Here is a 27,554-nt window from a genome sequence, read left to right as displayed (position 1 = left end):
ATTCAACACAGAAGAAAGAACACATCAATTCCAGTGATATTCATTTTATTAAAGATATTTTAGCAGATTATGAACAGGTTGGTAATTCTAGACTAATTACAGTAGAAGGAGAAAATACACTTTTATTCTATTAGTAGTATTCAATAAGTGTCTCTTCTTTTAGCCAAGGTACTACATTATTGTAACTAACCTTTAAACTATAAGGAACTTTCGACCAATTTTGACCAAAAATGACTACTATTTTTTAAATAGCTGGAAAAAAATATTTCAAAATAAGTGATAGGAGGTATTTAAAATGACTCCAGACTTCTAAGACCTAAAAATATATATTACCTTTTTTTCCTGCAGGGCCTTCTCCACCTTTGTAAGATCATTCAAGACATTCAAAGACGTCTGGGCCTTACTTTCTGAATCATTCAGTGTATTTTTCAGTGTTTTCAATGTTTCCAAATATGCACGTCCAGGTTGGCTCTTCAGTTCTGTTTATTTAAAAATACTTACTTTTAGAAAATAATGTTAGGAACCTTATATTATTATATACATACCATTAATCTTCTCTATATAAGTGAATCTTAATACCTAATAAGTTAAACTCCACAATTAAAAGTTAGAAGGGCCTCTGTTAGCTGCTATGACAAATCATTCCATTGGCATTTCTGAGAGTCAGACAGTGACTTCATTCCTGGGGGTTGATGTTTGAAATATTAACTAACTCACTATCATTTTTTCTTTATTTGAAAAATGATGATGAGACATGATGAAATGTCTCTCTAAAAATGGTACTACAATGTTTCTTTTGTCTCATATAATCTCCTTTTCCCCAGTAGCTACACAAAGAATAAAAGAAAACCAGGATCCCCTCAACCAGTCTTCCTCTGAGCTCAAGTGGGTAGACAAACCACCATTTACAGAGTGGTGGGCATTTCCAGAAAGCCACAGCCCAGCTATGGCAGGTCCTATGAGAGGTACTGACTGCAGAAGGCAGCTGGAATATGTGTGTCTCTATCATTAAGGTAAAAATCACAAACAAGCAACACTTGTGTGGAAAGGAAGTAAGATGATCTGGAGTACAAAGATGTGAGACCAACGAGAAGCAAACATTAAGAAATTAGGAGCATTGGTCACAACCACCAAATGCCCTTAACAAAGGGATGGAGAAATAAAATGCAGTAGACTGCATACAATAGAATATTATTCATCCTTAAAAAGGAAGGAAATTCTGACGACATGCTGCCCACATAGATGAACTTTGAGGATGTTACACTAAGTCACAAATAAAAAGTGCTGCATGATTCCACCTATATGAGGTATCTAGAAGAATCAAACTCATGGGAACAGAAAGTAGAATGGTGGTTGCCAAGGGCTGGAGGAAGGAGGAAGTGAAGAGCTGTTGTTTAATAGGTACAGAGTTTCAGTTTCACAAGATGAAAAACTTCTGGAGAGCAGTTGCACATATATTTAACACTACTGCACTCTACACTTTAAAATGGTTACAATATGGGGTGCCTGGCAGGCTCAGTTGGAGAAGCATGCGACTCTTGATCTTGGGATCGTGAGTTTGAGCCTCCTGCTGGGTGTAGAGATTACTTAAGTAATAAACTTTAAAAAATAAATAAAGCAAAAAAATAAAAAATAAAAAAAAATAAAAAATAAAATAAATAAAAAATAAATAAATAAAGCAATGGTTAAAATAATAAATTTTATGTTATACATATTTTACCACAATTAAAAAACAAAAAAAAATAGATTTTGAACTTTTTTTTCAGTTTCAAGGTTGGGAACTGTGTTGTAATGTTAAATAGATGTTTCAGTGTACTGCTTTTTCAATTTACTATTACAAAATACACTTTTGTTTTTGAGAAGAATCGATTTGAAGGCATGTTTTATAAGAGTAAATTTGAAAAGCAATACTCTCAAACATTTATTTTACACCTTAGGGTAACTAAATTCAATGAACAAAAAAGCATGGTGTCCAAAACCCTTTCCAGAAGAAAGACATGACATATTTGCTTATCACGTACACATATAGATTCCTACAAGTTATTACACAATCTACATTTGTTACAAGAAGGGTATGGTTTAACATATAGCTTTTTAACATGCATTACCCATAACATTACATAATACAACACAATTCCTGACTTATATAATAGCTAAGGACAAAAAAAACCCAAAACATATGAGAAATGAGCTCTCAAAACATTTAACAGTTAACTTGCCAAACTCAGGTTTATTCCAAAAGTAAAAACTCTTTAAAATTAAAAATAAAATAAAATAAAATAAAATTTTTCAGACATTGAGGGGCGCCTGGGTGGCTTAGTCAGTTAGGCATCCGAATCTTGATGTTAGCTCAGGTCATGATCTCAGGGTTGTAAGATCAAGCCCCACATTGAGCCCAGCCAGCATGGAACGTGCTTAAGATATTCTCTCTCTCTGTGTCTCCCCCTGCCAGCCCCTCCCTCCCTCTAATAAGTAAGTAAATAAATAAATACATAAATAATTTCAGACTCTGAAAGATAAACATAATTTCTTTTCTAAGAGGAAAAGGTATTGCCAAAACCTGAACCATTCTGAGCAAATAGAAGTGATCATTCTTTTTAGCCCTACTAGTATTGATATTAGCCGGCCTCCTTCAGTAAAAGGGAAGAACAGTACCCTCTAAAAAAACTCCTTAAAAATTATTATATCCTTTAAAAAAATTATTATGGCCTAGTAGCATGATTTTAGAGCAGGTGAAAGCTGTTTGTACTTTTCTAAACAAGTGTGAATCCAAGGAATACTAAGAATATACTTTAAGACCCCGAACAGTAGCAGGCACAGAGGAAAACAAAATGTGGCTGGTACAAAACAAGCAAGTGTGCTCTTTGTCTAAATATCAAGGGTAATTTTTTAATTACAGCAAACTGAGAGAGAAGATAGTAGAGTCATCTAATAAGAAAGCCAAAAGAATGGGTTTACCATTCTCCAGCTGTTGCTGACGATGCTCTAACTCCTGTCGCACAGCTTGGTAACGGCCCAGAAGGCTCTCGAAGCCCTGCTGGACAAAATCTGGAGCCAAAGGCCGAGACTTCAGAGCTAAGCAATAGGTACGCGCCATTTCAATCTTGGGGTGGAGGCCCAGGAGATCTGTCAACTCCCGCTACAAAAGAGAAAATTGGGTCACGGAACTCATTGAAGATAACTATCCTCACAGAAAGTTAATCAGAGCAGCATTAACCTAAAGTTCATGATATAAGTAGCATTCTTTAAACACAGGACTAGGCAGAGAATGCTTTCATGTTCTGGATGATTCTTTCTTTACCTGACAGGAGTCCTTCAAACTTGGCAAGGGCTGCTGAGGAGCTTCTGAAAAGGGAGTGTGTTTTACCCACTCCTCCTTTGTCTTTATTATCTTTTCGAGATCATCAAGCTGCTTAAAGTAAGCGTTTATATCTTCCTGTAGCTGAATTTTTCTTGCCAGATCTTCCAAATGCTGTGATATATCCTTCCATTCTGAGAACACCTTCTCCAGAACATTTTTTATTTCTTCTGTAGGAATACCCTCTATGCAGACATAAAAAATAAGCAGACACTACATATGTTATTATAAAACTTGTTTTGAATTTGTTATAAACATTCTAGCCTATTCAAAATAATGAGGCGATGTCACATATAACGATCACTCCCTTAAGTCCCTTTTAACATAACAACAAAATTATAATGATGCGGATAAGAATAACTATGCTTCATTCTCTGGCTGAGATGGGAGAGGGGGAGCTTGAAATAGCAATTCAGGAGTAGTACTGCCATCACAAAAGGCACATCAGTGGGGCTGCAACCATGGCTTCTTATATAGAGTATGTGCATTGTATCACTTTGCTAGCTTCTAGACAGAAGCAAGGAAATATAATGAATTATGTAGACTTGTCTGAAGTTCTGAGGTAAGATGGTAAACCTTCTATCATCACAAAAAAAGACAGTTGGCTAAACAATTAAGGAGCTCAAAAGATTCTTTGGTGACCAAACCACAATGTCATAAGAATTGCAAAATGGATGGCAAGAACTAGTGCATGGAGCAACCTGTTGAGTGTAGGAGCACCTAGCCAGCAGCCAGGCCCAAGAGGTATCAGCAAGCCTATTGGGCATGCCACACATTGACCAGCAAATACCAAAATATCAACACAGTGGTAAAACGATCTACTTCTACTTTTTTTTTTTTTTTTTTTTTTGAGTGCCCTATTTAGTATGATTAGATCTGTGGCAAACACATAGAGACGTTTTCAGTGGTAACCAACCTTATGTCTCTAAGAAATAAAGTTAGGCCTAAAAGAAACAGTAAAATATTTATGATTAGAAAGATGAAAAATATGTGGCTTGCCAACTTTGGATCAATGTGAAGTTCTCAGTCACAATTCTTTTCCCTAGTCAGTCATCCACAACCTCAGTGATCTCTTATCAATCAATGGACAGGAGCTGTCTCAGCTCTTTTAAATGATCACCTCATTCCTTCTACCTCAAGATTCTTCCATGAATGTACTCTTTAGAGGAAAAAAGTTTTACCTTAATTTGGGAAACTGTGATTTCCTTACAACTAGTGTAACAGCATTTTTAATTGTCTTCTGTTTTTGTACACAGGGTTTCAAAATTTATGTGGTCTCTTCAGGCTGGGAACCTACAGCTCATCCATAGTTTCTCTCCCAACATGAGGTACCCATAGAAAAGGATTCCCCATGCCATTATGTTTATTACTGAAATCTTACAATTTTGTCTCATATATTTGAAAGGTAAAAAATGGTCGGAGAAATAATAGTTATATGTAATAATAAGTTTTATCACAGTCCTTCCCTTAATATGAAATATACCAAATCACTGAAAATAACTATGAAAAAGTATGGAAAATCTACAAAGGAATCTTTATCTCCTTAGGAGGGCATGCATGTTGAAAGAATGGGATTACCATCTTTATTATTTGAGTAGGAGGGGAAAAAAGAATGGTGCTTTGTAAATAGATGCGATTGAAATCAGGGTAATAAGAGCTCTAAGGAATAAAATGGCATGTAAAACAAAAGGTCACTTATGATCCACAGCCGATGCAATTTTTAAAATACTACAACACACTGTATCCACTGAAAATTAGAAATGCAAACATGACACGACATAATCTGAATATACCACCCATGTCAGTTGCTGAGGTTCACTGGCCAGCATCATACAGGTTATAGAATATTAGGCCCAAGCAAATCGTTCACACCATGTCCAAGTTCATTTATCTCTATTAATAGGGTCATAAACAAAACAATTCACCATTTTCCTAACAACCCAACTGAACAATGGTGATCCAGGCTCTGCTTCTGTCAGGTCATTTCTATTCTAAGGGGGCAAAGGTATAACATCAGCCACTTTACATTCATGTCAGGGTAATTTGTGCTAAACAATAAAGAAGGATTAAACTGCTAAAATCTGGGGCCACCTGAGGGCTCAGTGGTTGAGCGTCTGCCTTTAGCTCAGGGTGTGATCCTGGGGTCCTGGGATCAAGTCCTGCATCAGGCTCCTTGCTGGGAGCCTGCTTCTCCCTCTGCCTATGTCTCTGCCTCTCTTTCTGTGTTTCTCATGAATAAATAAAATCTTTAAAAAAAATGAAAATAAACTGGTAAAATTTTGAGATGGAAAATTATCACCACTCATCTAGAAAACAAGGAAGAGGTAGTTATTCACTGATAATACATCACAATTCATTCATTTTGCCTCTTCAAACCAATTCTCAAAATTTAAATCTTCCTTCCTCTAAGCTTAAGATATTGTAAGTTGGATAGACATCAAGTAATAAGTAAAGCATAATTTTCACATCAAGCAAGGAAAACTATATATTGTCTTTTAAAATAATGGTTTTGCTCCCAGAGATCCTGAGTTATAAATTTTCTATTTCTACAGAATATTCAACTCTTAAATGACTAATCAAAAGCCCAAATCGATAGACTGTCATCTTATTACTAAAAGGAATAAAATATAACATACTCCTGCCACTTACTCTCACCTAACTATATTTTTCAATCTATCACTATTAGAATCTAGGGAAATTTGGGGCAGCCCGGGTGGCTCAGCGGTTTAGCGCCGCCTTCAGCCCAGGGCCTGATCCTGGACCTGGGATCAAGTCCCACGTCAGGCTCCCCGCATGGAGCCTGCTTCGCCCTCTGCCTATGTCTCTGCCTCTCTCCCTCTCTCTCTCTCTCTCTCTCTCTCTCTCTCTCTCTCTTTCTGTGTCTTAGGAATAAATAAAATCTTTAAAAAAAAAAAAAAAGAATCTAGGGAAATTTAAAAAAACATAGGACCACTATCAAATTCTATAGGCTAGTCATAGTAAACATCAATTCATAAAGCCATATTATCCAAATGCCTAACTACTCTACTTTATTAGCTCACATCTCTAGGAAAAAGATAAGGCTGAACCAAGAAAACCGAATAAAACAGCCACAAAGGATAAATGAAACAGAAAATTTCATTGTTTAAAACGTTTCTATGTTTTACAAGATACCACAAAGCAATTCAAATGCACTTGGCAGAAAAGTCCCATCAAATTTCAGTGTGGTATGACTTTTGATGAACTAGTTTGAGGAAATCAGTGACATGATTATTGGAACATTTGTTTTACCAAAGGACTGAGTCACTTATCTACATCCTGACCCAGGCAGGCTCTGGCCAAATTACACTCTTTTAAAAACACCCTCTATGCTAACTATCTGTGTTCTAGGATTTATTTCAAATTGCTTGGGGAAAATGGCCAAGATGAGGGGAGCAGCAAGAAGGACCCAATTGTGCTTTCATTTCTGTTCAAAAGTTCTGGTTTATAAGAGCAGTAGGATTAAGAGCACTAAAACCATATGGAGAAAAATAATATACAATACTATAAAATTAGAATAATAGATAAAATGGGAAGACACTGGGGAAGATTTTTAAAATTCATTTTTATTCTCTAACACACAGACACTCTTCAAAAAGCAAGACATTAAACCCAGAACATAAACACCCTATTAAGATCAATACCCCATTGCCATTCCCACCTCATTTTAAATATGTCTTTTAAAATAAATTAAATTAGGGAGTGCCGGAGTGGTTCAGTCAGTTAAGCAGCTGCCCCCCCCCCTTTTTTTTTAAGATCTCATCTATTCATGAGAGACACAAGAAAGAGAGGCAGAGACATAGGCAGAGAGAGAAGCAGGCTCCCCATGGGGAGCCCAATATGGGACTTGATCTCAGGACTCCGGGATCATGCCCTGAGCCAAAGGCAGACGCTCAACCACTGAGCCACCCAGATGCCCTGCAGCTGGCTCTTCATTTCAGCTCAGGTCATGGTCTTTGGGTCCTAGGATCAAGCCCCCTCTCCCCCACAATCTGGCTGTGTGCTCAGCAGGGAGTCTGTTTCAGGATTGTCTCGTTCCCTCTACCTCTCCTTCTCCCTTCTCTCTCTCTACAATAATTAAGTTAATCTTTAAAAAAATAAGTACATAAATAAAAATTAGGATCCTCTAATGAATGCATTTCCAGTCCTACCAATGTTCCAAAAACATGCAAAATACAAAGGGTTTCCCATGAAATTAAACAAGTCTGCATTACATCACAAAATTCATTCCTTTACAAAACCATCAATGACATATCCTCTGATACTGCACTTGATATTTTACAAGGAACATTTTCACATGAACTTAGTTTCCAGAGTATATATTTTAGGGGATGCCTCTTCACAATAAGAACACATGCAACAAAAGCTGTACTCTGCTAGTGAAAACCCACTTTATTTATTTAAAATTTAAAAAAAAAAAGAAAGAAATTAAGCTATACTAACATCTATGAATTGACACTGGTATTTTTGCATAATTTCCAAATAAATGGACATATATTAGACACACACATATTTTCGTGTATAAGTGTATGTGTGTCCATAGTTTGTATGTGTATATAATTAATTTACATTTTTTTAAATGCAGAGGCAAAAATAATCTAAAGTTTTTAAAAACGTAATTTTGAGGAGGGGTGACTGAGCCATCAGAGACACCAGGGAACTTCCTGGACAGATAGAAATTTTCCATATATTGCTATATGCATACAGGCTGTCAAAACAGCACATTTAGGTTTCATGTATTTCAATGTAAATAAATTTTACTTTTTATTTTTTTAAAGATTTAATTATTCATTTGAAAGAGAGAGAGAGAGAGAGAGAGCTCACAAGTAAGAGTGGGGAAGCAGAGAAAAAGGGTCAAGCAGACTCCCTGCTGAGGGCAGAGCCCAATGCAGGGTTCAATTCCACAACCCTGAAATCATGACCTGAGCTGAAATCAAGCATCTGATGCTTAACTGACTGAGCCACACAGGTGGCCTATAAATTTTATTTTAGAAAACTATAAACAACAATAATAATAATAACCAGGAAGTGGGAAATGAGTGGAAGTATAGATAATTCAAGAATGGCAGGATATCATTAATTACTGAAGCTGGGTAATTGGTACAAAGAGGTTCATTACACTATTCTGTTTGTGCCGAATGAAAAGTTAAAAAAAAAAAAAAAAGACTGAAAATCACTACACTGAAAATTCTTGTCAAACTAATATTCTGCCTTGGGTGTACATGGCTTTTGTCAAAGAATATTGCAGCAGTCTTCCAAAGCATTTACCATCACTAGAATAAGGAATAGGACTTACAAGAAAGGTCTTTCAGAGCTAGACCAAAGAAAGTTTCATATGTAAAGCTGATAGAAAAAATATTTATCTTTATACAACCCTGAGTAACTGAGGGCTAATGGTAAAGAAAAAAAAAAAGTCCTTAAATACAGGTAAAAATTTCAAATACAAGTAACAACTTCATCAAGTTTAACTATAAAAAGATACCTGCACTAAATTAATATACTAATTTGAAAGTGATAAAAATTAAACAACCTTAATGAATTCACTTCAATACAACTTCATTTCCCAAATATTGCCAAAGTAAAATTTTCTGTTGCCACCCCCTCCAAAAAAAAAAAATCCTAATATATAATCCCAAAGGAAGAGATTTTAAAATCTTCCACAACAGTGAATTTCAACTATTCAGCTAAGCTATCAGAGTTTTAGGTTGTCTGACTCTATAAAGCAGAACAACTTCCCTTTTATCTGTTTTATAAAAACTTCAGCATAGGATTTCATTTGAAAAAAACTGTTACCTAAAAAAAATTTTGAAAACCACTTGTCTAAAAAAAGAGGTTACAGTGTTAAATGTGTAATTTGTCAAACTGTAAATATTATTCAATGCTACCATCTAAAAAACATTTTTTTTAAAAAAAGATCAAGGGTCTCACCTTTCCCCATTTGCTCCAAAAGGACTTGTCCAGTTTGGTTTAATTCATCCAGTCTGGGGCTTCTTTCTGTCTGTTCTTTTTCTAATCCCTGAAAATAAAATCCCAACATAAGAATACTGCAAACTTTCTTCTCAATGAATGCAATGTTCACGCTATTCTAAGTTTCGTGGTTCATGCCTTCCTGCATTCCCTTTCAGTGTTATAGTCAAGGTTGACACAGGAGAAATACTACAAGACAAAACTATGCAATTCCAGGCTGCCTTACAAAATTTCAAAGCTGATTAAATTTCAAAAGGCAAATTTAAACAAATAACACAAAACTTTGGTGACTTAAAAAAAAAACTTTGATTACTTTTATAAGAAAAAAATTGTACAGTTATAGTTCCTATCAAGAGGGAACAATTAAAATTAGTGTTTTAGATCCAGGATATCTATTTACATACATAACCTCAATGTTTATGCCACACAATAAAAATAACAGTTTAAGGCAAATTAACTGAATATTCTATAACAGAGATCACTGGACAAAAATTAACATGAAAAATAGAAATATTTTGAGCCTATTATTTGTTGATATTGTATTAAGTTTAGGATCTACTGCAGACTTCAACCACAACCATAATTCTTATATAATTTCTAAACTATGACAATCTGCTTTAGGACCCAAACTAAAGCATTTTGTTCCTTATGTTTGAAGAATGGTACTTAATACTTATGTCTCTATAGTTTGATATTCTCAATGTCCCTATATCTCAAAGACAGAGAAGACAAAATCTTTCCAGAACTAGTAAGAAAGGGTTGAACAAAATCACACACACACGCGTATGCATGAACAGTCAATATCTGATATTTCTCCCATTCCTCAATCCACAACTGATAAAATTAACTACTCAACTAGTGCCCATAAGAGCACAATCAAAACTTCTAGGCATATTATTTCAACCAGACAACCCAGAGAAGAATCCTTCTAACTTCTGTACATAAAAGCACTAGCAAATAAACAATCCTACTTTGAGCTGCACAGCTTTAATGTGACTAATTCACAAAGATTAAGAAATAACAAGAGATTCAAAGAAACACCACTTGTTTTTGTTAAACCAAGTATCAATGCAAAAAGTCACCAACAAACTGAAGAATTATGACCTGTTTTATACAAATTGATTTTTTGCTACTTTCTGTGGTGATAGATTGAACTGTGGATTCTCCACCCAGGTGAGGCAGCAGTTGGAATAAGGCAGTCCTTCATTAAAACACAATTAAGCTGATCTTTCCCCAATTTGCAAGAAAAAATAGAGATTAAAGTGATAGTTAATTCTCTTCATGTTACATTTTGCCAACTCTTTTGGCATCCATCTATCACTACTTGTCTAAAACAACAAAATAAATGAACTTACAAATATTAAAGGAAAACGTGTGAACTGCCAATCATGCCTTCCAGTAACAAACACAGTGGTTATTTTCATCCCCTCCAATATTATAGTAACAATCTAGGAGTAAAATTGTTTGTAGATAGGATGGAATTTAACTTATTAATATTTTTTGGATAATGATCACTATAACTTCCAAATCCTCTGCTTTGAGAATAGGGTTGTTAAATGCTCATTATTATCATCTATTGGTTTTCAGCACTGTAAGAAGCATATGAAATGATGCACCACAGCTGTCCTTTCTGACCCTCCTTACTCCCTACTCAGAGGGCTCAGATAATGGTGGTTCCAGGCTAACAACCTCCCACATCCCCCTTTCCACAGCCATCATTCATTCCTTCCTTCCATCAGCCAACAACTTTGCTGAGTGCCGAAAATAGGGGGTTCGACGGGAAATTATCCTCACTTCTAAGCACTCACAGGCAGGCATAGAAACAAATAATGACATAAATGCAATAAGGGCTTTCACCAGGGTATGGTCAAAGCAACATGGAAGTCCAAAGATGAATCACTTAACTCTTCCTAATGAGGCTGAAAGAGGTTTATTGGAGTAGAGGGCTTTTCAACCACACAGCACAAAGGCTTAATAAGGGTCATTCTGAGCATGGAAAACAGCACGTGCTGAAGGTAGAGGATGAGAAAAGAGCAGGATTCAGGAGGGCTGTAAGCTCAGGGCGCATGTCAGGGACATTTCGATTCTGTCCCCATGGCAGTGGAAAGCCATTAGTTGCAACCACAGGAGCCACCTGATCAGATTTATATTTACAATGCAATGATAAGATAGAAGTCAGTCTGAACTTCTCACCTAAACATATGTCAACCAGAGTCTGACTCCAAACCGCCTCTCCAACCTTAACTCTCTACTACTTTTACACATACACCTAGCGCTAAACAGAACAACAACAACAAAAACTATCACAACATACTTGTTCACCTTCATGCCTCTGCTGAGGGGCACCCCTGCCTGCTGTGCCTTCCCATCTAGCTCCAAGCAAGTCCCTTCTGATTCTAGCATGATGCTACCTCCCCCTCTGGACTTCACCAGTGAACAGAGACAACTGCCATCCTGGCCTCCTCTCAACCACTTTCTGGCTTAGATCACTGATATTTATCTACATCTTGTTTTGGAAATGTTCTCCAAACTCTTCACAGACAAACTCCATCATCAACGTAAACCAGATGGACTACAGACGTGCTCTAGGTGTCGAAACACTTCATGAAATGATGCACACACACTTAATGAACACCAAAGACATAAGTCACTACAATCTCCTGTCACAATTTACAATAACACACGTGAGGTTCAAAGTTGTAGAGTTAAGATCTCAGACATTTTAACAGTATTTATTTTTTGAATGTGTCTCTTCTATAAAGAAAACATATCAAAGGGATTTTGAGAACTGAAATAATTTGTTATATTCAGAGAGCAAAATATCTTCAGCATACACAAAGTCATAAATTATTAGGGACTAGATTAAGGTAGATCTAATCAATGTAAAAAAGTATTTAGAAGTGTTAGAAGTGTTCCTTCCTGTACATCTCAGAGGTTAAGAAAAAAGAGGCAAAAAAATTCTTCCCTCCACACAAGGATCTGAATGCCAGCCAGCTTGACTTATTCAAAATTTACTACAGTGTTCTAACAGCTACCTTCTGGCTACATTTATTTTACAGGAAGCCTTTGGATCCCATCACACCTTCATGTCAACAGCAAATCAAACCCGATGAAATATTTTATTCACTAGGATATTTTTGTTTTATGTTTTACCTTCAACTTCTTTTTCATTTCTGAAGTCTCTTGCATCTTCTTATACCCTTTTATCTCTGCAGCCTGAATGGCAGTCTTTGATTTCAAAATGCAGTTCAACAGCTCTGCACTTACAGCATCAAACCTGATTTAAGATTCAAATGTTACTATTTGTCATTCCTAACCTTCTATTGTTTCACTGGGCTCAAGATAGAGAGTAAGCAAAATACCCACCAGGCACGTGTTCTAAATATTCCTCAAAAAAAGGCAACACAGACATAGAGTAACCACACAAAATAAAGTCACACAATTACAATTAAAAGTTTGATAAGAGGAATCGTATTGTAATGTTAACAAATAGTTTTTTAAATACTTATATAATTTTTAAACTTTGTAAGAAATCACTTGTATTTTAACAAATAGCTTTTTAAATACTTATATAATTTTTAAACTTTGTAAGAAATCACTTGTATTTTTATAAACTGTAGAAAAGGAAAAAGATTTGATTAGAAAATAACAGAAAAACAGCAGGTACAGATAGTCTTAAAGTTAATGCCTTCTTTACTTTAACATAGTAATTGAGTCCAGCATATGCCAGGCACTGGACTGGACTTTCTTTTTTTAAGATTTTATTTATTTATTTGAGAGGGGAAGAGATAATGAGAGCAAGCGACAGAGAGCAAGAGCACAACAGTAGTGTGAGGGAGAAGCAGACTCCCTGCTGAGCAGGGAGCCTGATATAGAGCTCCCATTCCAGGACCCTGGGATCATGGATCATGCCTTAAGCTGAAGGCAGACACTCAACCACTGAGCCACCCAGGTGCCCCTGGACCAGGCTCTTGAAACAAAGATGAATCAGACACAATCCCAGTCCTTATGGAGCTTCTGATCTAGTAGGAGCAATGGAAAGTACCAAGCAATCACAAGAGGTGCTAATTCCAGGAATTCATAGTAATGGCTCCTAATTCAGTCAGGAAGGGATGGCCTCATGGAGCACAACAGCAGCATTATGCACAGGACTTTTCCTTGCAAAGGGAGAACAAAGAAAAGGAGGACCACTCTCTGCACACAGCAAGTGGCTAGGCATGGCTGGAATCGCGAGTACCCAGCAGGGAAGGACAACTGCCCATGTGGCAGAGAGCCACACCAGCCAGTTCCTGGAAGGCCCTGCAAGACTGATTAAGGAGTCTGGGCACAATCGAAGGGCAACAGAGAGGCAGTGAAGGCTTAAAAGCATAGGACTGGCATGATTGTACTTATCTTCTAGTGTTCACTGAGCCGAAAGAATAAAGAGGGGCTAGAACAGTAAATAATAGGCTGCGGTAGTACCAGCAGCCAGAACTGAAACATGACGATAGGAAGGAAAAAGCATGGACAAACCCAAGAAGGCCCTTGGAAACCAGTGAGGAGGGGCAAGAGAGAAGCACTCACAGGCTGTCGGCCACATGCCCGGCCCTTTGCTAAGGGCTTTGCGTGTATTATTAACTCAAGTAATCCTCTCAACAACCCTGAGATGCCTTTACTATTATTATCCCTTTAAATGCAAAAAAAACTGAGCTCATGGAGGTTTGAAATGACTGCCCCGGACCACGAAGCTATAGATGGTGGAGCTTGGGTTCAAACCAGGCAATCCATCCTTCTCACCAGTATACTCCCCACAGGCCTTCTCAAAACAACTTCTGGGTAATTTTAGGTACTTTAAGGTAAGCACAGGTTGTCTGATTCTTTTTGGGATACAGCTTAACGTGTTTCTAGTGAATTATGAATATTTGGCTTTTACAGAGCAGGAATGGTCATGTTAACAGAGATCTCAATTATATGAAAGAGTTGTCCCTCTGGACCTTGAGCTGGTAAAAAAAAAAAAAGCCACCAGCAGCACCAAGAGAAGGGGAAATAAACTGCCATTTCTGAAACATGTATTAGAAACTATACTAAGCTGGCATCTGCTCTGACAGCCCATTTTAAGACCAGCCAATAGCTGTTCCTACAGCAGACTGAAACTATTAAAGGGTCTGGAAGACATCTAATACCCAGCATGGTTAAGGATACTCTACACTATAGGCCAACATAAATGGAAACATGAAAACCCCTTCCGTACTGATGAGGCACCTACTGAAGAGGGCCCAAAAGCAGAACTAGTATACATGGGTAGATGTGGAGGGGGTGGACTTTGGCTGCCCATAAAACTAACCTTTCTAATAATGAGATCTCACTGCCTTTTATCATAATGAACTGCATATACACTAGCTCCTATCTGCCCAGGAATTAACTGAAGGAAGTTCTGCATCAAACAAGTCATGGACTGGAAGACTGGTACTCACAGCTGGTTGCCCAACCAACACACACTCCCTTCCCCACACTTCTCTCTGCTGTCCAGTCCTCCAGAACACAATTACAGAGGCCAAAAAGGCCAGCCAGCAAGTCTCAACCTCCCATGCATCCAAAGGGCTGGGCAAGTGACTGAATCCTGGCCAGTGAGACCACGGGGGAAGCTAGCCCATGTCTTCCAGACAGAGTCTTTCTCCCTGATTTAAAAAAGGAGAGAGGGAGGGAGAAGGAGAAGAGGGTGAAGAGACGGAGAGGGAGAGGGAGAGAGGGAGAGGGAAGAAAAAAGACAAATAAGGGAAAACTGTCCTTCCTACACATATTTCAGGTTATACAAAGATGTTATACCCAGTGCTCCAGCAGGATCTTGGGACCATGAGAGGACAAGCCTGATGGTAAAAGCCAAAGGACCTGGAAAGGCAGGGTGGCAGAAGGCCAAACCCCACCATCCCATCAAAATGCCCTGTCTCCAGATTTATTGTAATGTGACTTGATGACCTCACTGTTTAGGTCACTTTTGGTACAGCATTCTGTTTCTTGCAGCAGAACACACTCTCTACAACATGATCGTGTTTAAGGTATTAGAGTTATGCCCCCCCCCAAGTCTTTTACAACCTTCCCTGCTTCTGAATGCATGGAGTCAACACTGGAGGGACACACCACCAGATCTACCTGGCAGAAAATAAACACTCAGATAAAAGACCTATGGCAATCTGAACATCAGCAGCATCTTCTTCCTGGGCTGCCTTGGCTCCAAAAGCAAAGGCCCCGCTGCCGGCGCTTGCACCTTGGAGGTACTCTGGGGGTGCAGGGAGATGCTGGTGGGAGACCGAAACACAGCCTTATGATCAAAATGAAAATCATCCAGTAAAATTGGAATCCCACTTCGCCTAACAAAAGCTACATTGGGGAAATCATATCATTTTTATTCGGGCCCAAAAAAATTGCCCATTTAGCCAAGCACTGGGATTCTCCCATAAAAGGGAGAGAATAGAAGGGCTGATGTACGGCGCCGCTGCTATAGCGCATGTGAGGTACATTACCGGTCTGTCACACAGCACAGCTCAACAGAGTAGCTGCCATTAGGAAATGTTCAATTTCCATCAGCTGTGATTAGTCCTTTTCTAAAGAGCCTGAGTTTCCTCTGAATCAATAAGACACAAAAAAGACATTTTATGTCAAAGATGGATCTTTAAGCCAAACATAAAGAATGTGTTAGTGAATCTGACAAAAGAATTAACAAAGGAAGAAAGAAAATGTGGGTAAGTATGAAGAGGAAGGAGACTACAAAGGAATGACTACCCTGCATTAAGTATTTTTGAATGGCAAGAAGAGGTGCAGAGAATAAGGAGCTCTGTCTAAAGCAAAACAGACAAGATTCTCACAGTAAAGAAAGAATAAATGAGGAATCATGGACAGTCCCATCCTCCCAAGGTAGACAATGGAAAGGAAGAAGGAAGGGTTCTGTCACACAGAACCCAATATGTGTTCCAGATTGAACACAGGATAAATAAAATCACCTGAGACCATGTAGATGCCTAGCCAGAGTGGAGGAGAACACTCAAAAGACTCAGGGGTTTGTTACGGGTTGAATTTCCATAACAATTACATCTAAAAAAAAAATTACATCTAAGACTGCATATGATTAGTGATCAATGTAAAAGACATCATGTGCAGTACAATGTTTAGAAAATTCCTCTATCTGTTCTCACTTTTTCTTAGCTTCAACATCCACAGGAATCTGTCTCTTCTTTGGGGGAGGAGGAGGAGGCAGTTCTTGCTTAGACCTTTTTGTAGTTACTTGTTCTCTTACGCGAACAGTCTCCAGAAGATCCTTCTGAGGAATTTGGGACATCCCCAGCTTTGCCACAGCCTGAGTCACCTGAAGTATATAAATCAGCCAGATGTTTTAAGGTTTTGTCACAGCTTTATTGAGATATAATTCACATGCCATGTCATTCTCCCTTTGAAAATACACAGTTCAGTAGTTATCATTTTTTTCAGAGTTGTGCAACCATCCATACATTCTCACCACAGAACAGTTTTATCATTTCCTCAAAAGAAACTCCATACCTATTAATAGTCCACCACTCCATCCACTCTCCCCCACCAGGCTCTGGTGACTTCTAATCTACTTACTATCTCTACGGATATGCCTACTTGGGACATTTTGTATAGAAAGAGTTATAGTGCTTTTAATCTTGTGCATGGCTTCTTGTGGTTAATGTAACATTTTCCAGATTCATTCACATTGTAACATGTGTCAGTACTTCATGCTTTTTAACTGCCAAATAATATTCCATTGCATGAATATACCATATTTGTATATCCATCCATCTATCTATGGGACATTTGGGCAGCTTCACTTTTGCACTATTATAAATGATACTGCTATGAACCTCCAAGTACAAACCAAAGTTGTACTTTCAATCAATTCACTAATATATTTTTTAAATTAATATGATTATTTATGATTTAAAGGATTCATGTCTAAGTGTCATCAGTTTACTAAGAGTTAAATTACTGGATATTAAGGAGTGTGTTGAAGATCTATTAAAATTTACTGAAGAAAAGTAAAGATTTTTTATATGTCAATTTTTCAATACTATGGTAAGAGAGGTGCAAGAAACCTTCTCTTTACTTTGCAGTTTACTTACTATTCTTTTATTTCATAAAAACTAAAACTAACCTGAATATTTAATTTCTACTTCATGGTACAACATACAATCCAAAGCAAAAAGTACCTGGTTAGAGGAATCTTCTAGTCTCTGAACCAAAGAATCCCATCTCTGAGTTAGTTCCTCTGAGTCACTGTTGATCTTCTTAGATGCCTTGGGATTATCAACTAATTGACCTACATCCTGGCCAATCTCACTTAGCTGATCCAATGCCTGACGTTTCATTTCCATGTCTTCCTTCAAAATCTAGGATTTCAAATATTTATTAGATGATTCCCTCTTAAAAGGACTCTCTCTATATTCCTGCTCCTCAGTCAGGAAATGTAAACATACATTTTATAGTAAAATATATTGGCCATGGAGTTCACTAACACTAAAACAGAAGAATCCCGGTTCTAGATCATTACTGGGCAGAATTCTAGTGTTGGGTAATGGGTCATAATCTGTATTCACTAAACTGCATTAACTAATGATATAACACATTAGAATATCACAGACTGTCAAGACAGATGCTGACACTGACACCACTTACAGCCAATCGTCGGATGCTGACACTTAGTTCCTTTTGGTCTTTGAAGTTGCTCGTCTGGACTTTATTTAAAGCCTCTTCTTTTTCAGTTAGCCAAGCTTTCAACAAGCACTACAAGTAATAACAAAAGTTAGAAAGAAATATATTTGGAGAATCATTGGTAATTCAATTCAATCAAGTCCCCAAATCTCTAACTTTTATGCCAGTTGAGGCCTCACTCTTTTTTTTTTTTCGGTCCAAATGAAATTAATTTTTTTTTCCTTCAGATATATGATTTTCTTAAGCATTCCTTAGTCCTCCATATGTTTATTTTTTGTTTATTTTTTTAATAAATTAATTTTTTATTGGTGTTCAATTTACCAACATACAGAATAACACCCAGTGCTCATCCCGTCAAGTGCTCCCCTCAGTGTGAGGCCTCACTCTTACCTAGAGTAGGAAGGACTTAAAATAACCAAGGTCGAGGCATGAATGGCCTAGAAATACATCTTTCTTGAATATATTATTCTTCTCAGATTTGCAACAGATCATCCTGACACTAGCCCCAGACCTGGGTAATTAAACCTTATTCTCAGGGAGGTAGGTGGATCTAAAAAGCTAAATTCAACAACTGTCCAAATCTCCAAAAGAATCACATCATAACTCTCTAGAGGCAGAAGGAAGCTTGGAAATCGTCCTGTCCCAGACCCTCATTTTAGGGAGTACAGAGAGATAAGCCATTATATATCCAAGATCACTTGGCTAGTTAATGAGAGAATCAGATCAAAGACTCACATCCCAAAGCCAATGGTTTTTCCATAGCATCATTCAGGAAAACCACACTAATGTTCCAGGTTCAGCAGCAATTGTGATGAGAAGATAAAGTTTAAGGATAGTCCAAAATCAACATAAAGATATTTAAACCTCACTGATCAACATGCAGAAGATGTTTAACAATGCACAAAGATAAACATGAAAGAGGTATGGAAAACCATATGGCTACTTGGGATAATTCTTCCCAAAATATAATATCTGCTGCAACAGCTCTTTTCTATATAGTTGGAGGGAAAAATCTTGGGTCTGTGTTAGCAGTGGAATCAATTCTTTCTCCAGCTGTTTTATTTATCATTTTATTTAACCACTATTCCTTTCCTGTATATTATGCCAAAAAAATGAAGATTAAGAAATTAAATAGCAAATACAGATCCTGTCCTCAATAGAGTGAAGCTGATAAAATATGTACAGAAATAACTGTGGCAAAAGAAAGTACAAATATCACAAAACATGTATATAATAGCTTATTTTGTATTTATAATATAAAAATATGTATTATATAATATAAAATATAGTATTATATAATGGTGTCTGCATTATATTTTAATCTGGTAATTAAATACAAACACACACACACACACACACACACACACACACACACGCACATTAAATGTTACGGCAATTCTAAAAAAGATAAGATGACTTCCAGTTTCAGTATAGTGGGGGAGAGAGAGGTAGTTTACAGATGACTTCATGTTCCTTGAGGAAGAAGAGAACTCAAAAATAAAATTTAAAATTAAAAAACTGGTAAAAAGACATTCCATAGCAGATATCACACCTTAAAAGCAGAGAGGCTATAAAACAAATGAAATATACTCTTTCAAAAACACGAGAACCAAACAATACCACAAACCACAAGGAATCTGTGATGTGCTGTGCACTGGGAATAGAACAGTGAAAAAAAGAAACAGCACTAATTTCGTAACATTGACAATCAAGGAATGGGTCACAAAGTGGGAATTCAGGGTTTGAACTTAGGTACATGGAAGGAAGGAGGGAAAATTAAAGTTGGAAAAGTAGGTTGGAATCTTTTATGGGATATCCTGCGTGCCACACTTAAAATCAGTCTATCTTGCATAAGGTTGGAACTAATTCTCAGAGCCCATTTCTATTTTTTCTTAAGATTTTATTTATTTATCCATGAGAGACACAGAGAGAGACAGAGGCAGAGATACAGCCAGAGGAAGAAGCAGGCTCCATGCAGGGAGCCCAATGTGGGCCTTGATTCCAGGACCCCAGGATCATGCCCTGGGCCAAAGGCAGACGTGTCTAACCACTGAGCCACCCGGGCATCCCCCAGAGCCCATTTCTAACTAACTTAAAGCCTCTGCAACCAAGTGAAAGATAGTCCTTGAAAGACTTTTTTAGTTCAGATTCCATTTTCTTTGGTCTCCTTCCATGCAAAAGCAAATTATCTCTGTATTAAGTGCCAATGTTGGCTCCAACTCTGCATCTTTTTTTTTCCAATTCTACATCTAAACAAGCTTCTTCCATCCCTAACACTAGTAGAAAGCCATTCAAAGGTTAGTTTTAAATCTAAAGTAATACAAATGGCTAAAATACTAGTCAATCCCTAGTTTTAAAATATTTTAATTGAAAAATTCAAAGTATTTTCAAATTTAAAATTATTTTCCTTGGTAGAAGAATAACACAATGATTTTCTCTAGCAATCAATGTCTCCCATTGTCATTACTGAAGGAAAATTTAATTATTCTCTATGACTCTTTGAATAAAAGGGTCCAAGTAAATGTAAACATTTATGAAGTGAAATGTAAATATTTCAGAAGTTAGAATAAGATTCATCAAAGGATCCTTAATAAGAAAATTCTGGCCAAAGGTTGGGGGCAGGAGGTAGTGATTAACAATTTATACTGGGACAAATTTTGCAACCTACTCTTTAAGATGTTCTCTCTGCCACCATATTTAGTAAACCACAAAACATCATACACTTGTTTTTATCCCTTGAAAAGAATATAGTTGCTTTTTGTGGATAGAAATGAAATGCATTTAAAAGAATCTAAATGGACACTGAAATGTGGGAATAAAGTATCTGCTTATTTTCTAAAACCACAAATGTTTGACATTTTGGGAGAAAAGTTTTGCTTATTTGTATTCTGTTTTGATTGTTGCTCTTCTGGGAGGATGGAAGATGGGCAAAGGGCCACCAATCCCACTGAAAACTTAAATTGGCAGCTTTGTGCCAAAAGTTCATTTGCTATAGTAATCCTTATTAAAAAAAAATACAGTATTGGCCCAGTATTAAATTAATAGTGTTGCTAAATAATATTTTCTTATTAATTTCAGTAGTTACTCTGGTTAAAAATCAAGAAAAGTTGTGATTTAAAATTCACAAAGCATTGAATGGATTCATTTATGCATTATGCATTTTTTACTGAGCTAAACGTGATAGGCACTACTAGGTTGACAAGTTCAAACACAACACCCAACACAAATACAATAAAAAATCATCATCATGAAAGTAGAATGTCTAAATACATTCTAATATTCTAAATAATGAACACATCAAATTAAGTGTTACTACAATAAAGCCATTTAATATGATTTCTATAAATAAGCTACTTAATCAGTTATAAAATGCACAGAAATCTGATTTTGAAAATAATAAACATTACTTGTATATTTTATTTTTAAAGGAAAATAAACAAGTTTATCATAATGCCATAACTAAAGAGAGGTTACTTTTCACCATCTGTCTTGCCCATTACGGATGACAGCTTCATACCTGTTCTTCTAATAATTCCTGCCACAATATATTAATTTCTTGTAGCCTACTCCAACGTTCCTCTGTCCAACGGCACACTGCTGTCCAGCGTTCACCAAGTTTCTAGGAAGGGAAGAAACCATTCTTGGTCAACAGAACCATAAAAAATAATGATCCTTAAAGAAATTCATGACATCTGTAGCTCTTTACAATAGAGTAGAAATTTATGAATATTGTTAATAAAAATTGCTTTAAAATAATACAGACAAATCCTATAAATTTATAGATGAGAAAAACTGATTTCCAATAGAATTTAACTGTTCCTTATTACATAGCAAGAAAGTGGTACAACGAGAACTCTGCTCTTTAACTTTTGACTCTCAATCCTTGCTCTTTCTGTGTCAGTAGTTTTTATATGGAAGTTGACATTTTTCCACATACCTTCAGAAGCATACTTATCTACTTTTTGTGCTTCAAATTTTTCAGGCTGTCATGATCTTTTCAAAAATTCACTGCATCAATTAACCACCTTTTACATGCCATGAAAATTTTCATATGTAACAGCAAAATTACGGAAAAAAAAATTTAACCTTATAAAAATTGTTTATAAGATTATTATTATAAAAATTTATTGTTTATAAGATTATTATATAAATTTATTTATTTATTGTTTATAAGATTATTATAAATAATAAAATTATTATATAATTTTATTTATTGTTTATAAGATTATTATAAAAATTTATTATTATAAAAATTGTTATAAGATTTTTTTAAATGCTCGATTTGTTCTATTCATGTTATTCAAAAATCAAGAACAGAATCTTAGAGGTGTTAGCAATGCTAAATAAATAACTTTCGTTGTTTAAAAATCATTATTCATGATGACTTTCCCAACAAATTATTTTATTACCATTTTATAAATAATGATTACCATTATGTTATATTTAATTTCTGTATTATTTACATGTGCAAAAAAATTATTTAATTCATATTGTACTATTTTAATATTTAATACCAGAGTGAGCTTTGTAGAATACGAAGGGTAGCAAAGTTAGAACCAAAAGACAGGTCTCTGGTCTTGCCATAAAAATTCATTGCCTGCTTAAAGCTCAGTGGTTTCATGTGACCTTTCTGAATTTCAGTCTCCCCACTACTAAACAGGCAAGACATGAATGCCTAGCTCTCAGATTACTGTAATAACTAAGTCCTACCACACCAAAAAGTCTCCCAACCAGTGGCCAACTCTAAATGTTACAAAAGAAAAAATTTCATATAAGATTATAGTCTGAAAGTGACTGAAAATCATTTGGTAATCATTTCAGGTAATCCAAATACTGTTCAAATAAAATGCCAATAAATCTCTTATTAAAGGCTTAGGGATGCCTGGGTGGCTCAGTGGTTTATCCTTTGCCTTGGGCTCAGGGCATGATCCTGGGGTCCCAGGATTGAGTCTCACATCAGGCTCCTCACAGGGAGCTTGCTTCTCCCTCTGCCTATGCCTATGTCTCTGCCTCTCTCTCTCTCTGTGTCCCTCATGAATATATAAATAAAATCTTAAAAAAATAAAAAGATTTATACACTAATGACTTTGTGCAAAAAGCAGCACTTTGTTGGGGTTCCCAAAACTATTGTAAAAATAGTTTTACAAAGAATCAGGGATATTCAGTCCTACACAGCTGAAATCCTCAAACTTCAATACACCCAGAGGTGCAGATCCGCTGGCCCCACTTCCAGTGATTTAGGTCTGTGTGGAGCCCAGGAATCTACATCCTAACAAAGTCCTCAAGAAATTCTGGGCAAGAAGTCTGTCTGCAGGGCACCGGTTGAAATAAGTTCTTATCCTTCCCGATCTTGTTTCTATTTTGCATGAGGAAGGTGGTGACCACAAGCAGCCCTGCCCATCCACCCCAAAGGCAGCAAGAAAGAAAGATACCGAGGTATTCCTGTAAACCCACAGGCTGGCAGACCCCCACTGGGAAGTACAGACTAAAGGTTAGCGTACTCCCCAAAATGACCAGTGAGACAGGAGCTGAAGAACAGAAGTGCCATCTCAAGGTTTCAGACCACAGGTCCTTGCGAACATCCCATCTCCAGGGTCCATACCTGTAACTGATCTTCCAGAACAGCAGTGGCACTCTCACCACTGTTTTCATCAACAATCACCACCATGTGTGTTAGTGAATTTACCTTCACCTGTTCCGCCTCAAGATCATTTTGCAAACACTGGATAAAAAAAAAAAAAAAAATTAAGGTACATGGTAATTTCTACTCTCTTCACATTTACCTATTTAAAATCCACTCAGCTGTCAATAGTAATTAAGGACACTTAATGAGGCATCGTGTTTAAATTTCTGATCATTACCCTAAGTGTTCTACTAATGAAACAAGCCCCTGATACGTCTTTACATTTCATTATGAACCAAAGCAGGTTGAAAATGCAGTGCCATAACAGATCATAAACAGCATTCCATCACTCTTATTACAAGTTCTGACAAAAAAACAAAAAACAAAAAACAACAAAAAAAGTGGAATAATAGATGGCTTGAGTAAATATATTAGAAATTAAGATAAGTATGTAGAATTTGTAAGACAAAAAAAAAAAAACTTATACAGAGTCAGATCATTTAAGTGAAGCAAAATGTAAGGTGAGAGAGGTAAGGAGAATGCTACTGGAAAGTCAGAAGCTGTTCAGATTAGCTACCCAGGAAAGCAATTCAGGACATATGGACCTTCCATTCTCCCCTTTTCTGTAGGAAGAGCACAATAAACCATAAGATGTCTGTATATAGGTGATCTATTTAAATGCTATCAACAGTGTTGGCAAATGCCTCTTGAGTTGTGCTTAATCTATCTCTGAAGTTTTATCAGTTATCTAATCAGTTATCTAGATACTCCATTGAAAAATATAACTCATCAAATAATTTGCTGAGATGCTATTTCACTCTGCCTTTCCTTTACTATGAAAAGTTATCTTCTAAGTTTGTGACCAAATTAAGTTGCCTACCAAATTTCGATTTATCATCTAATGCTTGATGCCCTACTACATCACAGAATCAGATGTGCTCCTAAAGCACAGCTTTCATTAAAGGATTAGGTACAGACAAATCTAAGGGTTTGCCTCTTTCCCCACACCCTGCATTAATGTCAACAGACTAGGGTCCTTAACCACTTACAGGTCCAAAACGAAAACCCTTGAGAGCCTTATGAATGCTAAGTACTTTCATAAGAAAACTACACATACTTCTATAACATTTTACCTGCACTTTCATCCATGACTTAAGAAAGTCACACCCCCACCAACTCCACCCTATCAGACACTGAATAGAAGAGAACACTGAACAAAGTGTCCCATCTCTGCACTAATGATAGAAGCCATCAGCCCCTGAGAAGGCTAAGTGCTGCCTTTTCATATCTGATACAGTATAAAGAAATATGAGCCAGATTTACTTTATGATCTTCTAGCAGCTTTTGTAGGGATTTTAAATCATCATCCAGGGGGCAGGTTTCCATCTTCTGAATGCGTTCTTCTGTGAGTGTTAACCAGGCAGAGAGCTGTTGCAACTGCTTCTTTTGTAGTTCCATCAACACATCATGCAGCCTGTCCAGAGACAAACACACATCAGCCCCACTCCTCTTTCCCTTTGCAAAAGCAAACACATGCTCCAGGCACCAAAGAAATGGGACAGGGGAATGCAGTTTTGTCTAACCATTTGAAGTACCATTTAGTCTTTAAATAGAGAAACAAGAAAAAACTTTTACTTTCTTCCTAAATGGTGTCAATTAAATGCAGTCAAAGGATGCAAATAACAGTCCCCTCTATTCATATCAAAATCATTGTTTCTTCAATCCGGAATTCCTGCTTAATAAATAGGTGGAAATGGCAATGGAATACAGCTTGCTCCTTAATATACAATCCACGAAATAAAATGAACCACGGGGGTGGGGGGAGAGGCTGCTCTAAAAAGTGTTACAAGATGGGATTGTAGATAAATACTACACAGCCCTGTCTTCATATTGAGTACATGGTTAGCCTATTTTAATACTGGGAAGAGACAACTGTCCAGATGACACGTTTTCTCCTTTTTTTGCTAATTTCTGTATTCCAACCTTTACCTTTCTCATTCGGCTAACATATCACAGGGGAAACAAAGATCACACAAAATCCAAACAATGTTACCAAAAGAGCGGGGCAGATTTTACAAGGCAAGTTCTAAAATGATCTTGTCTTCACAGACACTCAGGATTTCACTAAAGCTACAGTAGGTAAGTCAGTGGACAGCATAACGCGTCGATTTCTTTGCTTCCACTCACCGGGACTGTCTGTTCATACTATCCACCCTGAGTGCCTCCCATCTAGCATTTAGCAGGGTCATTTGTTCCTGAATTTCAAATTCCTCTTCATCTGACAGAGTTCCTTGCGTTATCAGCTGGTTTCCTGCCTGCAGGACACTGCCCACACTGCTCTGGTGCGCTGTCAGCTCCATCATAAAAGCCTAGAAAGGTACATCATTATGATTTGTGAGCTGCTCACTGAAGAAAAAAATCTTAATAAATTGTTAATGCCTAATAGCAGTGCTGCAGAAAAAAGGAGCCATGTAGAGCAGAAATAAAATCGACTTTGATCCAATTGTTTAAGCTCTGAATGTAGGAAATAAGCAGCTGGCCTGAGTAAAAAGGGGAACAGATCTAAGGGGACAGTGTGATATCTGATAATACCAGCTATTTTAAAATAAAGGTTGATTATGCTACTGATTGTGAACATGGGATTATGAAAAAATAGAATAAATAAAACACCATGTTCACCCAAGAGGAACTGCTTAAGAAATATTACCATTTTCTATTATTTTCAAATCAAAAGAGCAAATAGAACCTGTTAATATACCGACACAAAAAACTACTTAATCATAGGAAATCTCCACATATAATCAAATTTTTATACTATGATATGCATATTTCCTCAAAACAACAGGAAATTTTCATTATATAAGATTATATAGGAATACTGGATATGACATTTGCTTATTGCACAATAAATAAAAACAATCACTTTCTAGGGAGTACTCAAAATCTAAAGATTTGGTGTATTCATTAGCCATGCTGTGCTTTAACTATAAGAATATAACTATAACTTCAGAAACAAGCAGTACTAGAAACTAATTTTTGTCAGTGGCTCCACAGAATATATATAAGTCATGATAAGATTAAAATCTGAAATCTAATTCCAAGGCACAGTTAATTACCCACGCCAATTTTATAACAAAGCACTATTTAAATATCACAAGTCCTAAAATATGGCATGATCTTTCTGCAGAGAAGTCAGTAAACAACAAACATCAGGGTAGCTCCCCTGATTAAGGTACAGACACCATGGTGGATATATCCTGCTCATCAGCTACAGATTATTTACTTCATGGGTAGTAAACTGCTCTTTGACTTCTTCTACATCATCAGAAATGTCATCCTGCTCCTGGAAAGTGTCCTCGGCAGAAAGCAACCAGGTCAGCACTTCCTCCAGTGCTATCTGATAGCTGTCCAGATCCGTGTCAACTTCAGTGACAGTGCTGGGGGTTTCAGCTCCGGGACACTCATGTTCCTCCTCCGGCGCTGAGCTCTAGAAAAACCAACCCAAGAAACATCCACAAGCATCGTGAAAATGAGAAGGTGTTCAACAAAGACACACTGTATGGAGAACATTAAGGGAGGTACTACCATGACTCGGGCATTCATCCAGTTCTCAGAAGCTGGGCAAGCAATGCCATGAGCTCAGCAGGAAGCATTTATTAAGAGTGCCAGGAAGGCAAAGAGTACAAAAGTAGAATGCACTCATGGATTCTGTACTCAAGGAAATTCTAACGTAGTTGAATCACTTCTGAACAAAAATAAAATGGCTATTAGCAAAGTGATACATTCCATGGATCCAACAAGGGATGCTATTTGAGTTCACTAAGGGCTATAACAGGAAAGTTATATAGTGAGTCTGGAACATGTCAGGCTTTGAAGGATGGATAT

The 27,554-nt window shown here is 36.8% G+C and overlaps 1 protein-coding gene across 9 annotated transcripts in view; it reads right to left on the bottom strand.

The window, feature by feature from the left end:
* UTRN (utrophin) overlaps window positions 1-27,554 on the bottom strand; it is a 496,122-nt gene that overhangs the window by 334,896 nt on the left and 133,672 nt on the right. For 8 of the 9 annotated variants that reach the window (XM_041741733.1, XM_041741729.1, XM_041741764.1 and 5 more), the window contains 13 exons: window positions 26,953-27,156; window positions 25,857-26,038; window positions 24,993-25,143; window positions 23,649-23,768; window positions 21,564-21,665; window positions 18,011-18,118; window positions 17,545-17,724; window positions 16,513-16,682; window positions 12,497-12,620; window positions 9,305-9,392; window positions 3,302-3,543; window positions 2,959-3,139; window positions 334-479 (listed from right to left, as the gene is read on the bottom strand). In XM_041741733.1, the coding sequence (XP_041597667.1) occupies window positions 334-479; window positions 2,959-3,139; window positions 3,302-3,543; window positions 9,305-9,392; window positions 12,497-12,620; window positions 16,513-16,682; window positions 17,545-17,724; window positions 18,011-18,118; window positions 21,564-21,665; window positions 23,649-23,768; window positions 24,993-25,143; window positions 25,857-26,038; window positions 26,953-27,156 (1,998 nt within the window). Of the gene's footprint in view, window positions 1-333; window positions 480-2,958; window positions 3,140-3,301; window positions 3,544-9,304; window positions 9,393-12,496; window positions 12,621-16,512; window positions 16,683-17,544; window positions 17,725-18,010; window positions 18,119-21,563; window positions 21,666-23,648; window positions 23,769-24,992; window positions 25,144-25,856; window positions 26,039-26,952; window positions 27,157-27,554 lie in introns of those variants that run through there. The other variant, XM_041741769.1, reaches the window with a different exon arrangement.

Source organism: Vulpes lagopus, chromosome 2 (genome assembly GCF_018345385.1).
Source record: "Vulpes lagopus strain Blue_001 chromosome 2, ASM1834538v1, whole genome shotgun sequence".
Lineage (NCBI taxonomy): Eukaryota > Metazoa > Chordata > Mammalia > Carnivora > Canidae > Vulpes > Vulpes lagopus.
Note: the sequence above shows the minus strand (reverse complement) of the source record. Positions and strands in the feature narration are given on the sequence as shown.